Source organism: Didymosphaeria variabile (assembly GCF_027946475.1).
Source record: "Didymosphaeria variabile strain IMI 356815 chromosome Unknown scaffold_7, whole genome shotgun sequence".
NCBI classification, from domain to species: Eukaryota; Fungi; Ascomycota; class Dothideomycetes; order Pleosporales; family Didymosphaeriaceae; genus Didymosphaeria; species Didymosphaeria variabile.
Genome location: NW_026611626.1, coordinates 144,738 through 162,609, shown reverse-complemented (window position 1 = coordinate 162,609; position 17,872 = coordinate 144,738). Strand labels below are relative to the sequence as shown.

General features: G+C 53.6%; 5 protein-coding genes across 5 annotated transcripts; 4 read left to right on the top strand and 1 right to left on the bottom strand.

Moving 5' to 3' along the window:
- Positions 1 to 678: 678 nt before the first annotated feature.
- N0V89_009193 (uncharacterized protein) lies at positions 679 to 1,304 on the top strand (the record flags this gene model as incomplete). Its single annotated transcript, XM_056217946.1, has 2 exons — positions 679 to 1,152; positions 1,215 to 1,304. The coding sequence occupies 2 exons, from the start codon at positions 679 to 681 to the stop codon at positions 1,302 to 1,304; spliced, it is 564 nt and encodes a 187-aa protein (XP_056067211.1).
- Positions 1,305 to 3,715: 2,411 nt separating this feature from the next.
- Positions 3,716 to 5,209, top strand: N0V89_009192 (uncharacterized protein; the record flags this gene model as incomplete). The annotated part of the gene is made up of 1 exon (XM_056217945.1): positions 3,716 to 5,209. The coding sequence occupies one exon, from the start codon at positions 3,716 to 3,718 to the stop codon at positions 5,207 to 5,209; it is 1,494 nt and encodes a 497-aa protein (XP_056067210.1).
- A 2,550-nt stretch (positions 5,210 to 7,759) lies between these two features.
- Positions 7,760 to 8,610, top strand: N0V89_009191 (uncharacterized protein; the record flags this gene model as incomplete). The annotated part of the gene is made up of 2 exons (XM_056217944.1): positions 7,760 to 7,788; positions 7,836 to 8,610. 2 exons carry the CDS (start codon positions 7,760 to 7,762, stop codon positions 8,608 to 8,610), a joined length of 804 nt encoding a protein of 267 aa, XP_056067209.1.
- A 1,202-nt stretch (positions 8,611 to 9,812) lies between these two features.
- On the bottom strand, positions 9,813 to 11,994 carry N0V89_009190 (uncharacterized protein; the record flags this gene model as incomplete). The annotated part of the gene is made up of 3 exons (XM_056217943.1): positions 9,813 to 10,087; positions 10,967 to 11,177; positions 11,743 to 11,994. The coding sequence occupies 3 exons, from the start codon at positions 11,992 to 11,994 to the stop codon at positions 9,813 to 9,815; spliced, it is 738 nt and encodes a 245-aa protein (XP_056067208.1).
- A 3,687-nt stretch (positions 11,995 to 15,681) lies between these two features.
- On the top strand, positions 15,682 to 16,875 carry N0V89_009189 (uncharacterized protein; the record flags this gene model as incomplete). Its single annotated transcript, XM_056217942.1, has 2 exons — positions 15,682 to 15,932; positions 16,095 to 16,875. The coding sequence occupies 2 exons, from the start codon at positions 15,682 to 15,684 to the stop codon at positions 16,873 to 16,875; spliced, it is 1,032 nt and encodes a 343-aa protein (XP_056067207.1).
- Between the last annotated feature and the right edge of the window lie 997 nt (positions 16,876 to 17,872).

Genomic DNA, 17,872 nt, shown 5'->3' with positions numbered 1-17,872 from the left:
CTGTGAACTTCCGCGCTCTTCCTTTTATCGTACATCGGCACCAAATCAGCACCCGAGTATCCAGACGCGAAGTCCCGTGAGCGGCAGCCGCACGTACGAAAGCGTCGGGCCATCAAATGCCGAACCTTGAGAGCATACCTACCCCACCACTTCGTACGCGCGACGTGGGGCAGCTCCGACTTCGCGTCGGCCTACCACATCTCACGTATATAGACGCGCTGCTGCACGTCACCTGCAGCATAATGCTCCTACGCCCGACCTCGTTACTCTCTCGCCGTGTTCGACCACAATTGACATCCGCAAGCCCATTGCTCACACCATTGACACCCCCACGAACAGCATTATTTCAAAGGCCATCAAATCCCCGGTCAAAGTCCAGCTATCCTAGATTCCGCAGAATGGCGCTCTTCCAGCGCCTGATCAGGTTCCAAGACGAGCATGGGAAAATCCACTACGGCGACTTCGGCTCCTCAGAAGTCGGACGAGACGTCGTGGGAAAAACCGTCCCCGTCCTACAAGGCAGCATAGAAGCGGGCTTCTCTCAGAGCGGGTCCCACGCCAAAATCAGCAAACTCCTGTCCCCCTCCCTCCACCCCTATCTTCCTCTGCGTCGGCCTCAACTACAAACAACACGCTGAAGAAGGAAACCTCCCCATCCCCACGTTCCCCACCATCTTCATGAAGCCGCCCACCGCACTCTCGGGACCAGGCGCAGAGATAAGTATCCACAAAGATTGCCAGGAACAATTAGATTACGAGGGCGAACTCACCATCGTGATCGGCAAGACTGGGAAAAACATCGCTGCCAAAGACTACGCAGAGTACGTCCTGGGCTACACGGTAGGCAACGACGTGTCCGCACGCAACTTCCAGCTCCCCGCGTCCGTCAGCGGAGGGCAATTCGGGTACGCGAAGTCCTTCGATGGGTTCGCGCCAATAGGGCCGTGTATTGCGTCTCAGGCCGCGATCGGAGGCGACCCCAATAAGATACGGTATTGGACGAAGGTCAATGGGGAGAAGAGGCAGGAGACGGGGACGGACGATATGATTTGGAGTGTGGGGCAGATTGTGGAGCATTTGAGTAGGGGGACGACATTGCAGGCTGGGACTTGTATTATGACGGGGACGCCGAGTGGTGTGGGGGTTTTTATGGTGAGTTTACTTCTTTCTAGTGCGGGCAAGTGAGGATGGTTTGAACTAACTGAGATTAATAGGATCCGAAGGGTTTTGTGAAGGATGGGGGTGAGGTGGAGATTTATGTGGAGGGGATTGGGAGCTTGGTTAATAGGATGAAGTTTGAGTAAGGGTGTGGTGGGGGGATGGGAATGCATTTGCGGGTTTGAAAGGGAGGCTGGGGTATCGATGCGAAGATGAAGATGGTGAGGTGGTCAGTAAGAGAACGACTATTTTGGAAGGGGAAGAGGAAGCATGCAAGAGATTCAGCGTGTAGACAGACCGCCAAGTCGATATCCCAACACACGAACACGATATACAACGCACTGTAGCAGTATCCTCTCGCGTCAACGTAAAATTCGGCCATTCATCCTCAAAGAACAGTTTATCGACATATCATACTCCGCGCCCCACCGCAACACACCATCATGCCCCTCCATCACAACACCCATATCCTCTATAGAAACCCCCACCCTCCTTCCTCCTTCCTCACCCGGTGAAGATGAAGCATCAAACGCGCGCAAAATGCTCCATACACCCTTTCCCTATCAACAGTGCCCTGTACCCAAGTACAATAATATTCAGTAGCCTCCACACTTCAGTCGTTGTCTTCGATCTTAATGCATATTGCCCGCCCGTGTCAAGGGGGGCTATACTCGGCGGCAATAGCGCTGGAAAGCTATCTCGCTACGATGATGCTAGGTTAGTGGTTACAGCGAGGTAAAGAATGCGCGTGGCATGGACAGAGTGTGAAGGGTAGATGGGTTGTATAGTATAGGTAGGCGCTTGTATCTTCGGTGGGTGATTGTGTCTGGGTTTTAGTTGTGGACGAGCGAAGATTTGTTGCGAGTGGTGGGGAAAAAGGCCTTTGAAAAATGGATCTCTTGCAAACTTCTGCCCTTGCATCACTGCTTTTTTATGTTTCTATTGCAATGTGTTTTGTTACTGTGTTCACGCGTTAATTTGGAATGCGGATAAAAACCAATTTTGGGATTTCGGGATGGGACTGACTTTACGTGGAAGTAATTCTAGTCTGGGGTAGCTCTTATGTTAACGTGGATATCGAGCAGTTGCGTAGATGTTGAAGCTGCTGCAAGTCAAGTTTATCTATAAGATATCTTGGGATGACTTGCGCCATGATACGTCTCGAAAATTTTGACTTGATAGTGCTCGACCGACTTTCATGTAATGACGAGAGGCTGCCACTTCACTGCGCTGCATTGAAATTCTGACCTTGGAGCTTCCTCTACACTCGCTACATTCTAGTATAGTAGACGCCCACGGCGTGGTACGGCTGGTTGCTCCATGCAGGCAGTACGTCACAGGCTCGCCAGTGACGGATACTCGATTCTATGTAATAGCTTTTTGTTTCACTTCATCTTGAGGCGCGAGAGATTCACGGTAGACTCTTGACGATTGGTCGAATGTGTCTATCGCAATTGACACGTGCATTGCAGATGCAGGAGTCGTGGAGCTAAACTTAACAGGGACAAATAAGGCAACAGCGCCGAGGCTGACCTGAGGCTTGCTTACTTTTCTGATTCATTCAGCCGTCAACGGCCCCTCACTTGGCGTCTTCCTTACGAAGTCAACAACAAACACCTGCTACGAACAATGGTACGATACTATCGGAGGGTTGGTAACCCGACGTTTTTGTATTATGCTGCTTTTATCTGTTCGACCTTCTCTGCACTGTTTGTGACTAACGTGATCACACTGTTCTTCAAGGGAAATGAGCACAAACCTCCTGCCCTGGAATGGTTCATCAACTCTTTTAGTGCTGCTGTCGCTGTCAGCTTGACAATAGCAAGCATCCATTACTTGTACATCGACAGGTATTTAGGAGGCAAAGTGGTCTTTCAGGATCGCGTTCGCAATCGCCAGTCACCAGACCGTATAGACACCGACGATGGCGTCGGAGTCAATTTGCTAGGATGGATGAGGCCTCGCCGCTTACGAAGAACTAGTAATAGCAATTCAGATCCGGGAAGTCGACAAGATCCGATTCAGCCTCCGACGGTATCACCTCAGTGGAAGCTATCTACATTGCATTCCGGTATGGGTAATACATTGACCAATTCAGACCAGAGAGATAATCAGCAACTGTTCACACACTTGAAACCAACGTTACCTCAAATTTTTGGAACTTATCACTATGGCGTTTTGAACGACACGGAGATACGGCTGCTTCAGATTCAGCACACAGATGACGAAAGCCACGCTCTGGAAGCGGTGATAGTTCAACTTCCTCTCCTCTCTGCAAGAGAAAAAGGCTATACTGCCTTATCATACACTTGGGGAAGGGATGAAGCCACCAGCAAGATTTATATTGAAGGACAGTGCATGGACATTCGCCCCAATTTAGAGAAGATATTACGCGCCCTGCGATCCGCGCGGTGCGGCTTACTGTGGGTAAGGACTCTCCTTCTTTTCTTCCGCATTCCTATGCAAATGAATAGTCTAAATGTCGTAACTCACGCAGGTGGATGCTATTTGCATAAATCAGAACGACATACAGGAACGAAATTTGCAGGTGTTGCGCATGCGCGGAATTTATGCAGGTGCTCATAACACAGTGGTCGCAATAAAGCTACCAGACGACGAATGTTTGGACATCCTAAGGGTGCTTGGAAAGGTCCAGCCAAATCTAGAGACCAAAGACCAAGGTCACGCACTCTCAGATCTATTACAGGAGCCGAGGATAAAACAAGCCCTGAAGAGTTATTGCCGAGCGGACTACTGGAAGCGCATATGGATTGCCCAAGAATTTGCCATTGGACATCGAATCGACCTCCTAATAGGCAAAAATCTCATCGATGCCAGAAAGCTGGAGACAATGCTCAATTATGCTGAAAAGAACACTGGACGATCCATTGAAGGAGTAGGGCAAGCACAGAAGATCCTCAACATCCGGCGTTCGTGGCAGGAGGGGCAGCCACTGGATCTATTCAAAATCTTGGAAATGACACAAGACTCTCTATGCGAGCGTCGACACGATCGCGTGTTTGGGCTCCTCGGCCTGACAGCTGATGTCTTGGATTTCCTTTCCGAACCCGGCTACCAAATCGATCCTACTTATCTTGCATCTTCTATGACACGCTCCTATATCGAGAGACGGTCCCTTGATATCATCATGCTGGCCCAACGCATCGATGCGGATCACTCTCTACAGCTGCCATCGTGGTGTCCGCCATTTTTCTGGTACGACCAGTATCCACCTATTCGACATACCACCGACCGAGCGCTGGGCCATCAGAAAGTCAGGTCCGACCCAGAGATAAGACTCTGGCAAGCCACTGGAAATAGTTCCAGCTCTTGCACTTTCAAAGGAGCTGCTCTAGTCTCACCTGCCCGACGCATCGGGTGGGTCATAAGCCTTGGAAGCGCCTGGACAGATAAGGACGACACCCAATTTCCCTGCCGTGACCACGCATGGACACAGGCGCGAAGTAGGCCAAGCAGTGAGTCAAAAGTGGCGACCTTCATGATCTACTCAATATTGGATTGCCGATTCGAGTACAGGAGACACAGGAAGGTGTTAGCGGCAAACAAACCGGTACTAGAGCAATACAAGAGGCACTATTTCGTGGAGATTTTCCAAATCAAACATGACCCAAATGTCACCGAAGAGTCCCAGACTGATTTCCAACGATGGAGACGTTCGAATCGCAAATTCTCCGTCGGCGGAATCGCCCTTGGAGGACATGTTGAACGAACCCGGAGAAAGCTACCGGTTTGCCCTGTCATACCACACATGAAATTCTCGTACCGCAATCTTGAAGAGATGGCCAAAAAAGATATGCGCATGATGTGTCTGGACGACGATCAGTATGGCCTCGGCTGGGCAGCAAAGGGCGCTCGGTTGCACGATGAGGTCTTCCTGATACCTGGATGTAGCATTCCGCTCATTCTTCGACGCGTAGAGGGAACCGAAGAGTACAATTTCGTAGGGGATGCGATCGTGTTTGGGGTAATGGAGGGCGAGCTTTGGGATAAAACGGGAGCGGAAGACCTCGTTCAGGTTAAGATTGTATAAACAATAGATTGTACCAGGCCGCGATATATGTTAACCAGAGACATAATATGATAATAAAAGTAGTCACTTATTCTACTATGGTGTTGACTTTGATAATCATAATCTGAGCTTCCCCTGCGATGCAATACCTTGATCTCTCCTGAGATTGCGAATTGTAAAGAGTGCTTCGCATACTCGCATCGACGTTTGTCGGGGAAAGACGTGCCTCTTCAGGAGCATTGGACGTGCTCCTTCCTCTTCGGTATGCAAATCACCGGCTCCAAGATCAGCGCCTCAACCGAGCGGACCACAACTGAACATCGATGTCCTACCTACCGCATCTCTCCAGCACACCGCATATCTCCATAAGGCCATATCTCTTTAAATCAATGCACTCTCAGTCGAATCAACGCTGTGTCCACTGCCCCCTTGTACCCTCTCCGCGTATCAACCTTTCGGCTTCGACATCCAAACGCACTCCTTCCTCAGGTCTCTCTCACCTCGTCGAACAATTTCCACCGGCCATACCCCATGTGGCATTGCATACAGTATCAAAACGCAAGCTCACATCCTCCCCTGCCACAGCAAGCGTTTTCTCTATCAAGTAAGCATCGACTACAAACCTGCCACCTCATTTAGCCTTAGCATTTCGCCAATCACAGGCCTGAGATACCTTGTTCCTCAATACGTGAGAACGTGACTAAGCCCCTCGAATGCTAATCGGCTTGGGGAATGATGGTGTGAGTCTAGCGTTACGGGGGCTATCTTGAGTCATACTTGTAATGTCTTTACTGTGAAGATGCGTCGGATTTGGATGCATTGACTTCTTTGATGGCATGGAAGCGGCTTGCACATGGAAGAAACGTCCATTTTGGTTGGAAGTCTTGCCGTTGTGGAAGGTATGCCATAACAGCGATCCGATGCGAGGATACAGTGCTGACCATAGATTGCTGTCTGAAACACAGACTAACAAGCTTTCGCTTTTGAAGGCGCCTCCAGTCGGTGAACGACAAATCTGAGCCGCGTCTGAGCGTCTCTCACTTCGCCTTCACCTTCACCTGGTAAAACCTTTTCGAGACTAGCGTACCGCGCGCCCGCGTCGACTATATAAACAGACCTCGCCCACCTTCTCCCCGTCTCCACCACCTCACCTTGGTCCCGCTCCACAGTCGGAGAACTGTGGCCGCCGTCTTCGGGCGGCGCGTCGACAAGCTTTCTGTCGCCTCCATGCGCGCGACACGGGTAGTCCCCTTTATACAAATCTTCCGACGACTTTTCTGCCGCCTCCATGCGCGCGGCTCCGAGGCTTGGTCGCCTTCTTTGGGGTCTGAGATTGACCAGCTGAAAGAAGATTACCCGGAATAGCGGCGGACGCTGAGCGCCGATGGCAGTTATAACATCTTCGATCTTGAGACAAAGGGATCGAGGGGGCCACGCGGGAAAACGCCGTTGATCTTCCTGACGTTCCGGGCCTTCTGGAGGCATCTCCAACCCGGACTAGCTTTCTGTTGCCTCCATGCTCGCACCGCCCACGGGCCAATTTAACACTTATATCTACATCAAGCTTTCTGCTGCCTCCATGCTCGCAGCGCTCCTAGTGGGAGCATGTTACACCTTCATCTCTTCATCGGGCAGCAAACCTCCTCAACATACGACCTTGTCAACATGCACCATCGCGTTGCCCTCTCCCTCACATCAGTCTCTCCAGCGCATTCCCTCATGCCTTCGAGAGGCAACGCATGGTTGGTTGCATGCACACGAACAGCCTTCTGCCGCCTCCCCGCCGCGCGGTGGATTCCTCGATTGCGCAGGGTTTCATGAGCCACTCATGTCTACTTCCGCATACCTTTCGGCAATCTTTCTGCCGCCGTTAGTTTTTTGCTTTTCGGACGGTATGAACCTTGGGTGGTCCCCTTCAATATGTACTCATTCACCTGTACGTTTCTTCCCTCGCATGCTTTCATATATCTAGCTAAAGCATCACAGGCCACCGTCATCATCTTCGCTAGCCTACACACATAACCACCTTCACGAAGTCTGCATTGAAAAGCCGACAAACCGAGCAGTATGGCCTACCGATCATCAGCTTCACCAGCTGCCATGTCCTTACTGTTGGCGAAACGTACCAAGAGCTCGTACTGACTCGAACTGATTATCGCTCCACCACCGACATCTGGCCATCCATCCTGTCAAGCCTCTGGACACATCTCCACCCAAAAGCCGCGCAGCCGATAAAGTACGTGTTCCCAGCTGCACAGCGACACGATCCAGAAGTAGCACTACACCTTCTCTGCGTCAATCTGTCATGTCATTTGGGGTTCATGAACGTGTGGAAATGATGGTACAGGCGCACATTGCATGCACGTTCGCGCTTACTCTCCATGGAAAGGAAGTCGCAGCGCGCACCAGGACGGAAGTGACGCAATCAACAATATCTCAACAGCGGCCTTTCCCGTCCTCTTCCACCTCCACGACATCCATACCCACGACACATCTTTACACACGGTCTTAGCTGTACGCTTGTAAAGTCACAATTAGGACCTACTGTTACGAATTTGCCCAACCCGTACAATGGAACGCAAGCGCGATTATACGCGATTGTAAGTTACGCTCGAAGCTTCATGTGCTGCACTAACTTTATGGTCAGTTCCTCCGACAACGATGGCAGATCAGACAACGATGGCAGATCAGACAACGATGGCAGATCAGACAACGATGGCAGATCAGACAATGACGGCAGATCAGACAATGGAACGCTCCCAATTCGTCCGACATCGCGGTCGCCACCCCCAGCGATAACACAGAGACAACAAGTTTCGCCACAGAGACCGCATCCTCCGCCGCAAGAAGCGCAATTTTCACTGCCGGGGCTGCAATCCTTGCTGCAAGAAGCGCATATCCCACCGCAAGGGCTGCAACAGCAAGCACCCTACGCCACCCAGGTATCCCAGTTTCCGGACCAACGTGTTCCATATGATGATGTCGATCCGAGGGGCGCAGCCAACATATATCAGCATCTTGGTAAGGATTACTATTGGGTGTTCAACTTCGCAATCCGAGCAAGTCAACGTGACATCCGAGGCTCTCAACGCGATCAGTACAATCGCCGTCTTTGGCATGAGAATTTCAAAGCCTTCCAGAAAATAAACCTGATCGACCCGAATGAAGCCAAGGAGCCTCCGGACGGTGAATTTCTGCAGCGGTTCCTCATTACTGCGGCATATCGCGCGTGGCCTGGTCCCGGTGTGCCGACGCTGTCCTGGCTGGAAAACGGGTACCGTACTGTGGTGGACATTTGTACATTCTCCTACAAAGACTTCCAGATGTCAGAGCGTGAGAAGATGCACATTGACAGTACGATAGCGTGGATTTTGAAAGAGGGCTTGGTGAAGTTGGATGAGCTTCCAAGAGACGACTATTGAAACGCAATGGCTGTGTCTCATGGTGGCGTGGCAACTAGGTACAGGCTGTGTCATGGGAGCTGATGCGCTTGGAAATCAGCTGGGGGTTGGCAAGCGCGAGGTGGCTTTCAATTATTCCAGTGTCGCGCGGGGAGACCTCACGGCGAGCCAGTCTGACTAGCACAAGTGGTGCATGGCTTGTTCGTATATCCAGGGCACTCTCAGACATGGTCGTTGTTTGGAATAGCACGATAAATTTTGATAGGTATAGTCCTGATTGAACAGCTTGACAATGCCTTCATTGTCAGTGTTCGCCCAATGTGACTTGTTATAAAATTACAACCCCTTCTAATGTGATGACACCTATCGAGGTACAACACCTTCTGGGTTAACATCTCCTAAAGTGATAACATCTCCTTAAGTAAGAATACCTTCCAGGATAACAACATCTTCCAGGGTACCAAAACCTTCCAAAGTAATAATACCTTCCAGGATAACAGCGTCTTCCATGGTAAAAAGATCTTCCAGATGACCAGTTCCTCATCTAATCTCCGCGACGTGACTAGCACTATACAACGACTCACTATGTTATCTCACTCAGTTCCACGCTCAAGCCTAAGTCAAACAAAGTGTAACTATCAAGACCCTTGAAGTCAGAGGTACCAAGCGCGGAATAAAGACAGTGAACGGCTGTTGCGTTTGGGGTGGGTAGTGTACAGCGTGTGAAGATGTCTAGCATATGGAACGAGGGTGGGTGTGGGCGTAGTGTATCTGGTAGACTAAGTGCGGAGGCATAGGATGCTGGAAGTGCGATCATAGGAACGCGGAGCTTGTAGTGGATAGGGGAGGACGTGCGCTGGAGAAGGCGGAGAGGAGATAGATATGTGTGACGTTTGTGTTGGGGTAGAAGGCAGCGTGAGGCAGCAGGAATGTTGAGGTGAGCATGTACTCGAGGTATGTAGCGTTGAGAGAGAGTTCTATGAGATGAGCGAGGGAAGAGGGAGGAGTATTAGTATTAGTATTTTGTGAATCGGGGAATTTTTGGTATCCGCACGACCGTTGGTATGAGTACTTGGATAGCATGCAGCGTGGTGTATTCGCGGCGAGAGACAAGCGGAGGCTTGAAGCTTGCTAGTAGCCTCACGTTGACACACATCGTCTTGGCGGAAGTCAGGTACGATCTTTTGCATTGTCCTGTTCGTATCGAAGCTCCGCTCAATCCATCACATTTCCTCAAGGTCCTCATCGCCCAAATCAAGAGGCGGGAAATCTCCAGCCTCACAGCGCTCAGGACGAAGGAAAACGCCGTAGTTCTTCCCGCACTCGAAGTACCGCTTCCCGTTCACCGTACCGTCGTTCTTCCCCGTAGGCTCGTCGAGCGTGACACCGACCCAAGAACCTATGCCTGGGATCTCGGGGACTTGACCAACGTATGACACCGTTCCTCGGCGAGAGTCAGTTTCGGGGAGGATGCGCACGCGGGCGCCGAGTGCGATTCCTGAAGAGCTCAAGTCAGTTACCGTGTAGCGTTAGTCAGGCGATTCATCTGTCTGCGCGCGAACTCATACGTAGTCACGGAGTTTAGTATCACTGTGGGGGATTTCCTGTGCACGAGTCGAGAAGCCATTACTGCGCCAGAGAGACTTCGAGGCAGCAAAGACAAGCCTTACTGCTCTGGATCCGAGCTGTGGATATGTCCTGCGACAAGGCGGGCTTTTCAGACTCTGGCGATGGCCGGAAATAATACTGGTGAAACATCTCTAGCTTGAATGTTCTCATGCGGTGTGGAGATCGTTGTCGCCATCTCCTCGGTATTACCCTCAGCGATGATGCTTGCGCAGTCTGCGTGGTTCAGGAGTTGCCATCTTAAAGGCGCCGCCCACGGAAATCATCCGACTTCCTGAGCGTTCCAAGGATCTGGCAACAGCTTTCAATGCGAAACTGAAGTGGATTTTAAGTCGTCACATCGATGTTCAGCTGCTGCGCATGCATTGGATACGGTCGCACTAATTCCCGCCTCGCCAAGACGCGATGCAGCTCGCCAGACTAGGATGTCGTCAACGCGAGCAAAGGCACGTTGAGAAACGAGGCACTTGCATCGAGTCTTCAAAGGAAGAAACATGCTCGACTGCAATTGACGGCTGAGACATTGGCGAGCCATGGGTACCATGGGGATCAGCGTCCGAAGGTTTGCGAACAGCTGCAGGTGTCCGTTTATGGCGTTCGGATGGCACGCGATTTGACGTTTTACGTCTTGCACGAGCATCTCCTGCATTGTCATATCGTGTCGGCTTGTTCTTGCTTTTGTTCTGGGTGGTTTCACACAGCCACAACTGTACGAGTTCGCAAACGCATGATCAGACGACATTGAACTTACCCCTTTCTTCGACCTCGCGCTCCGAGGCTCGGATCTTCTGCTGCTCGATTGACGGCGCGTTCGGGTCGAAGCGGCCAAGTTTCTGGTTCTTCTTCCAGGCAAGAACGCTGTCTGTTCGCGTCTCATACTCTGCAGGTGGCATAGTGTACTTCGGCACAGAAGACAAGTCCGAGAAATCTGTACGTGCTCCTGGCGGACGTGTGTCACCAACCTAGAAATCCACTGTCAGACAGAAAGACATTGTGTCAAGCCCGGCCACTCGACTTGATGGTAAATTGAACATTATCGTCCAAGAGAACGGAACGCAGGGGTTGACGGAATGGGACCACTCGAATTCGTGGGGTCCAAAAAAAAGCACACCGGTAACTTGGAAAAAGCACGTGATAAGAAGGAGCCGACACCTTCCGAGGTCTCCCATCCGTGACGAGAGGAACTCGGAGCGATGAACAGCATCCCCAAGCGTCACTCGGAAGAAGACGTGAGAGGGCCGCTGACAAAGATAGAGAGGGGCTGAGTGCATTGTGGGGCATCAGCAGTGCGTGTACACGCTGCAGGCTGGGGTCCAAAGCCTCGAAAAGCCGGCCTATCAGGAAAAACAAGGCTAGCGTAGCCGCACTCTCGCAAAGCTCTATTTGAGCAAGGCTTGCTGAGCGCTGACATCAGGGCTCGATATGTTTCAGATGGGAAGATGTGGCAGCTTGAGAGAGGACAACGACGAGCAGACCCATGACGGACGCTAGCGGTGCGGTTCCGTGGTGAAGGGCAGTTGCACTTACGGTGATCTCCGCGTACGGCTGCAGCGGAAAGGCGGCCAACTGTGCGGTCTCTTCGTCGGCTGCAGAGATGGGGATCGCATCCTGCGAGCCCACACGCAGCGCGAGCTGTTGGCATGACGCGGGGATTCCGGTGATGGGCTCGAGACGTGTCCTGAGGTGGGCTATGGTCCACGAGGGAGAGATGCGGCGCTCGGACGAGGAGTTGGCAGAGGAGATTTGCAGGGGGACGTCTGCGGCCGCACTGAGGGACATGTTGGAAGGTGCCGGTCAGGTGGAGGCCTTGGTTGAGCGTGGGATGGTAGCACCAGACGAAATGGGCTGGTGTTGAATAGAGTACGGCGGTCGAGGCAGGTAGTGGTCGATGGTGCCGAGTTGTTCCGCCTAGCAGAAGCAGGTGCGATGGGCACCAACGTGTGCCTTCACCGGCGGGCGGCTGGCAGCAGGCTACTGTGTACGGTGCGGATAGAGTGCGGTTAGCTGGTCGTTATGACCTGCAGAGGGTGCAGGATGCTAGGGCCGATGTGGACGGCCGATGAAGCAGCAGGGGTGCGCGAATGTGTGTGTGCAACCGGCACCGAAGAAGGTTAGGCGAGTGCCAAGCAAGTAGTTTGGCCAGCGATGAATGTGTTCACCAGCGTCGCGCTCCCCACGCGCTCGAGACGAGACGCTTGCTGACTGCCGCCTCGCTCCCGCAAACATCCCACGTCCGCTCAAAACAACAGTTCACGACCCCCGCTGTGTGATGGCGTCTACCCGCCGCCGGCCGCCCGGCCAATTGCTTTTCCTCTGGCCGACGCCCGCACGAGCTCCCCTTGCCGCCTCGTCGCTTCGTCAGCCAAGGCTTGTACATTGCGCTCCGAATGACTCTGCTCCCCTTTACCGCGGCACAGATCGTCGAGCAATACCCGCCAAATCTTGTGGCCGCCGTCGTTCGGCCGGTGGCAGTGGCAGGTCGCTCGCTTGCCCGAAGCCCACGAGGTCATGGTGCGGATGCGGAGCCATCTCCTGTCCACGCCAGCCACGGCCTGCTGCGCACCGCTGGCAGCACAGCAGACAGTGACAGCGAACGGGCTTCACCGCCTGTTCCATGCACTGCTTCCTAAAAATACCCCGGTGCTGTGCATCTCTCGTATCCCAGAGGCCTCAACGTCGCCGGCAGCGATGACGGCACCTGCGACGTCTTCCCCAGGCGGCCAGGCAAATCTCCTGCAGCGTGACGGCGGCGACGTGCAACAGAGCTGTGGCTCGTTGCAGCCACAGGGAGCACGAGACGGACTGTCGGGACGCGCCTCAGACCGGGGCTCTGGAAGAATCTCGTTCGCAGCCGCCGCGCATACACACAGATTGCAATAATGCACACTGAGATTGTGGACCCGCCTCGTAAGGCTCTCCACCATGAGCCCACTGTCAAGCCTTTTATTCAAGAACACTGTCCCCGTGCGTCCTCCACCCCAGGCTAATGCAGTTCGGTCATTTTAGCACCGGTAGCGCTCCGTCCAAACTGCCCCCAACCGTCGACCAGCAAATGCAGCGGTTCGGGCGTGAATCAGGCATCTTTACACCGCCTCCATGCGCTTCACGATGCATCTCCGACGGGCAGTGGTTGGGATGCAATCCGCCCAACCGCATATGTCCGCTTCACCTACCCGGAGCAGAGCACTCGGCATGGAGTCATAAAACGCTACGAAGACAACGTGGCCAGGGTTGAGACAACGCACCAGCACCGCCGCACCCCAGGCACCTCACGTGGAGGCTGGAGCGTTGTCAGTGCCCGGAGCTACGTCTCCGTTCGGATGCATGCCATCTTGTTTAACAACCAAGCTAGACGTCACGGCCACCTGCTACTACTCGGCAGTTCACCGCAGTTCACCGCTCTTCGCATGCGTCGTCGACGTTGCTGGCGCTGGCCAGGTTCTTGTAGTTGGCAGGCCAGGGACTTCACATCGATAGATCGAGACGCGGGACTAAGCTTTTGGGCGTGAACACATCACCATCTGCACCGCCATAATGAAGTCAGCGTTCCCGAGGCTTTGTCGGTAGCGACTCATTTGGCGTCAGATAACCGTAGGGCAGGGCGAAGGATGTGCAGATCTTGTTCGCCGCGCTACGCCAGGTCATCGCGCTTCTGCAACAGGACCCGGCCCTTGCCAGCAAGCACAGATCCCTGAAGCCGTTCACCGCCCCTGATTTGCTGCATCACATTCGCATCCTCGCTCGTCGTACGTGACACTGAGGCTTCGAGTTGACGACGGCCAGCTTGTACAGACGGCGTCTTGACAGCAGCACGTCCTGCTGCAGCCCTGTTCTGCACCGTGTTGCGGCCTGACAGCGAGGGCGTCGAATCAACCCGAGACGGTGCGAGTAAGTGGATATGAAGCAATAAGGGAAAAGATGCGAGCCAGAGCGCCGAGTGAGTAATGCTGCAAAGTGGGGGACACGTCATCGGCCTCTCCTGCTAGCAGCGGCGGCCGTCTGCTTTTTGTTGCAACTAACGTTGGCAATTTGGGCGTTTGGGTTCCTTTCTTTTTAGCAACACGCTCGTTAGGGCCGCTCCTGATCAGCTGTCCTGCCTCAGACGGGGTCCGTGGGTTATCCCGGCTTCCAGCAGTGGCGCCGCCAGCACAGAGCTAGCCAGCGTCAAGCACAAAAGTAGTCAGTGTCAAGTCGAAGACGCCAAAGCGTGCATCCTAATCCGCAACCCCAGATCCCTACCGCGGGCGGACAGCGAGGCGGCACCACCAGGGCCTGTCCAAGAAATGCATGGCATTACCGTCGCACGCACACCGGCCCTAACTCCCTCTACTCAACTACCCGTGCCCTCAAGTACCTCAGTCCCAGTTGTTCGCTCGCCAGACCGCATCCATTACTCTCCAACGCTACTGCTTCCTCATTCTCAACCTGTTGCGCGCACCTAGTGGCTGAGCTCGTCTGCTACTCGAGACTCATTGGTTGGCCCCGTTTCACGCCCCTGCTGCTGCACAGTGCTATTTTCTTAATAGCTCCGACGACGACCACTAAGATTCAGTATCCGCTGTTTCCACTCCCAGTTGGTTGACTTGACGTACATCGGAACATTAGACGCTATTCAAACGTCCGACCACCTTCTTCCGCCTCTACGCCTCAAGACCTGCATTGCATTGTCCTGCGCTGCAGCTCTTTCCTATTCCTGAAGTCACGCCTGCTTGTACCCATCGACGTACTGAGCACCATCTGTCTCTGCCTAAGTGGCGCACTCGACGCCGTACCTCGCGTCGCGCTACTCCTTCGCCTCCCTGTTCCCCATCAGGCTTCTATCCCCCAAACCGATACAAACATCAAGTCATTTAGGCTGATCCGGTGACCCCGTCAACGCAGTCGTCGACATTTCTACCGCGGCTACAAGACCCTCTCCAACCTCCTCATCAGCTTGGTGTTTCAAAACTTGCATTCCGAGTCACTAGCTTGACGTAAGTAGAGGAACTCGAGGACTCTCACATCGACTTATGGGCTGGTCAAAGACCGGTCCATCCTGCCCATCGTGGATATCAATCTACTCATCGAGCCGCGGGGCTCCGAATCCCCAGCGAGCAAGAAGAGTTCCACCTCGGTAGGATCCGCGACTGCCGGAGGAGCGAGAGGATACCCTTCCATCACAGCTCCTCCCCCTTACAGTCACCCTCCAGCATACGCGAACGCCCCGCCCGCTCATCCCCGACACCAGCGTATGTGACCTCTTCCCCCGGATATGGCGCGATACCAGCCTACTCACCGCAAGGGCCCCCACCTTCTGTGTCGATGCAGGGTGGACCAGTACTTCCTGCTATCTCGGAGCTGCATCGGCAGCAGGAACCAGGACCGCCACCACCGCCACCCCAGTTTCGACCTCTCTATTCCGGAGCTCCCACCCCTTCGATGGTTCCCCAAGGCTCAACAGGTTCTAACGGATCCCCTCCCTCACAGATGCTAAAGCGAGCAACGTCCCAAACGCCACTCCCAGAGGAAAGTCCAGCAAAGAAGCAGTCCAAGTGGACACCGGAAGAGGACAATCTGACCATTGAATTGCGAGGCCAAGGAATGAAATGGGACGACATCGCAAAACGCCTACCCGGAAGAAGTTCCATTTCGTGCCGACTGCGCTACCAAAACTACCTGGAAAAGCGAGCGGTATGGGATGAGGAAAAGAAGAACAAGCTGGCGCGACTCTACGCTCGGTACGTACCACGCGCCTGCCTGCACTTGCGGTTCCCGATTTGGTTCATCGATCCTGCCTGAACATTTGGTGCAAGCAATTCATACGCACATTTCCACAACCCCCATTGCACGCTTGATAGCTTTCGGGCGCTCATGCCATTCGTTATCTAACTTTTGTCTAGATTCAAGGACCAAATGTGGCAGAAAGTGGCCACTGAGATGGGCATTCCATGGCGGTCGGCGGAGTCCATGCACTGGCAACTCGGAGAGCAAGAAATGAGCGCACGCGCGAATGCACCTGTCTTCCAACTACATCCTTCGGCTACGAGTACAGGTCTCAATTCCCCCCCTAATGCGTCCGCCGTACCAGTTCCTATGCCCGGACAACCACCGCCTCCGCCTCTTGTGCAAACCCAAGCTCCACCTTCGCATGGCTTCACACCAGCAAACGCACCACAGCCGATGCCTTACGCTCAACCGCCGGCGCCTCCGCCGCCACAACAGCAGCAATACCAGCAGCCGCCTGCGCTAGCACAAGCCCCCGCGCACCCTTCCCACCGCCGCTCCGACAGCAACTCCAGCCAGGGACGAAGGAATAGCTCCTTCAGCCGAAGGCGCGCCAGGAATAGTGTACCTCCTCAACTCGGACCGACTCTCCCACAGTTGCACCCCCAGTCCGAGGCCGATCTTATCAGTGGGGCAAGGACTGCGCCCGCGCCTGACACTAACAGCACGAAGGAAGACGAAGGACCGTTGGGCGAAGCGTTTGGCAAGAGAAAACGGGAGGACGAGGGCTCGCATGGCTTGCGGGCTGACGTAGATGCGCGGAGTCAAGGCGGAAGAAGTCCTGATCGGACCTCGCAACGAAGTGGTACGGGCAGCGTGAAGAGCTTGAAGCGGAGTGTTGGAGATGCGGACGAAGCAGAGCAGGCAAGGATGGAGCCACCGGCAACCACAGCTTGACGCCAATCTCCATGCTATACCCGCCTTGTCAAAGTATAGCATGAACGGAACGCGTCGGCGGGGCGTTGCAAGAGCATGACGGGCTTATTAGACTTTTCGGGCAGGAACCGTAAAAGAGTGCAAACTTAATATGGGGTTCTGGTGTATACGGACGGTTGGGCGGGGAGCAGGAACAGCATGGTACGCACATACGGTATATCGAACACGTTTGGGATGGACGCATCACGGTTGCATAACGGCCTCGGACTCAAGACTGGGTGGCTTCAGCGTTCAATTATCGCAGCATATCGGGCGACAGCTATGACGGTGGCATTTAGCGTGGGTGGTGTGTTTCCGACATTTCTTACTCGTCATTATCTCTTTGGTTTCTCCATCTGTTTTACATCATAGCGTTTGAATTTTCCGGGCCGTCTTTTTCACTCATTGTTTTGGATAGATACACCACATTGGCGGTAGCGCTCACGATTGTGCATTTGCAGCGGTCTGTCTCTCTTTGGCTCGTTTCACTCCATACATATGGGTACTTTACCTTCAGCTTTGTCTTCCAGCATCATTACTCGAGCGTTTGGCAGCGGGCGAGCTAGCATACACGCATCAAACTTCTCACGCATGGCATTGTTTTGTACACACTATACTAGACATGTCGCATCGCTGCTATGAACGAACGAGATCAGAAATGTATGGATTAATGGGCGCATCGCCTATACCACGAGCATTTCTTCCACCACCCACGTCTGTACGCTGCCACACCTCGCACTTCGCTTTTCTTGGTCCTTTCTCGCGGTCCTCCGGTGCGAAAACAGGATGCGCTCGCTCATGGGCGGTGAGGCGCGCTCGTCCGCGATGACGTATCCCGCGAGGCGTTCAGACATGCGGTCAGTTACGTGGCGGCGCGCGGCCGGTGCGTTGTCACCGCTCTACATGCATCTCTGAACCTTCGCACCATAGCTACCACACTCTTTCGATCTGTTGGGGAGCCTAACCAGCGCGAGCAGCC